We start from the raw sequence: 1,236 nt of genomic DNA on the forward strand, positions 1-1,236 counted from the left end.
TGAGGGCTTCTCCAGGGCCCACCTGGTGGCTCTTCCAGGGCCCAAGTTGTGGATTCTCAAGGGCACACCTGGCTTCTCCAAAGCCCACCTGGTGGATTCTCCAGAGCCCACCTGGAGGCTTTTCCAGAGCCCACCTGGTGGAGTTTCCAGCGCCCAAGTTGTGGTTCCTCCAGAGCCCACCCCACGGGCTTCACGCCGAGCGTTTCCTTACGGGGGGAGGGGGAGCTGGAAAAAGTGGGGAGGGGGTGAAAAAAAGGTCCCTTAAAACGGGCAGGTGAGGTCCCTTCCCGGCGCGCGCCGGCGGGGCCGGGGTCAGATGGAGTTTTCCAGGGAGCTGTGGTTGCTCCGGCGGCTCAGGCAGTTCCTCTCGCTCAGGAGACTGGTGGTTTCGTCAGCGGGAGCCAAAGGGTCCGGTTTGTCCGGTAAAAGGGTGTCTGGTTTTGGGGAGTTGCTGTCTGGGGACTGGGGACACCTCTCCACGCGGGAGGCGGCGAGTCCCTTCTGGTATTCGTGCCGGGGGATCTGCGCCGGGAAAAGGGGGGTGAGCTTAGGAGTCATGGGATGGGAAGGAACCTGAAAGCTCATCCAGACCCACCCCCCTGCCGTGGGCAGGGACACCTCCCACCAGCCCAGGCTGCTCCAAGCCCCATCCAACCTGCCCTTCAACACCCCCAGGGATGGGGCAGCCACAGCTTCCCTGCCCAACCTGGGCCAGGCTCTCACCACCCTCACAACAAAGAATTCCCTCCTCATCTCCAACCTCCAGCTCCCTCTCCCTTCAGGCACTGGAAGCTGCTCTAAGGTCTCCCTGGAGCCTTCTCTTCTCCAGGCTCAACACCCCAACTCTCCCAGCCTGTCCTATCACAAGAGTCCCTGGCACAAAGTCCTCTCACCACAAGCCCACAATAACGAGGAGTGGTGACAACCCCCTCCCACCATGTGCCAACAACATCCCCATCCTCCTCCTCCCTCTGGGGACACCTTAGAGCACCTGAAGGGGCTCCAGGAAAGCTGGGGAGGGACTTGGGACAAGGGCAGGGAGGGATGGGATGGGGGGGATGGATGCAAACTGGGAGAGGGAGATGGAGGTTGGAGATGAGGAGGGAATTCTCCACTTGAGGCCTCACCTTGACGAACTGGAGGTCGCTGAGGGCCCGGACACTGAAGTCGGCCACGTACTGGGCACCAGTGCCGGTGCTGAGCTGGTTGTTGCTGCTGCTGCTGGGTGAGGAGCTG

The 1,236-nt window shown here is 61.9% G+C and overlaps 1 protein-coding gene across 1 annotated transcript in view; it reads right to left on the reverse strand.

Annotated features, from left to right (window-relative positions):
- Positions 1 to 312: 312 nt before the first annotated feature.
- LOC104397820 (metal transporter CNNM4-like) overlaps positions 313 to 1,236 on the reverse strand; it is a 7,836-nt gene continuing 6,912 nt past the window's right edge. Inside the window, exons 6-7 of the mRNA XM_010007832.1 lie at positions 1,128 to 1,233; positions 313 to 522 (exon numbers count right to left, since the gene is read on the reverse strand). Of these exons, the coding sequence (XP_010006134.1) occupies positions 313 to 522; positions 1,128 to 1,233 (316 nt within the window). The remainder of the gene's footprint in view (positions 523 to 1,127; positions 1,234 to 1,236) is intronic.

This window comes from Chaetura pelagica, unplaced genomic scaffold (genome assembly GCF_000747805.2).
Source record: "Chaetura pelagica isolate M959 unplaced genomic scaffold, ChaPel_1.0 scaffold2632, whole genome shotgun sequence".
NCBI classification, from domain to species: domain Eukaryota; kingdom Metazoa; phylum Chordata; class Aves; order Apodiformes; family Apodidae; genus Chaetura; species Chaetura pelagica.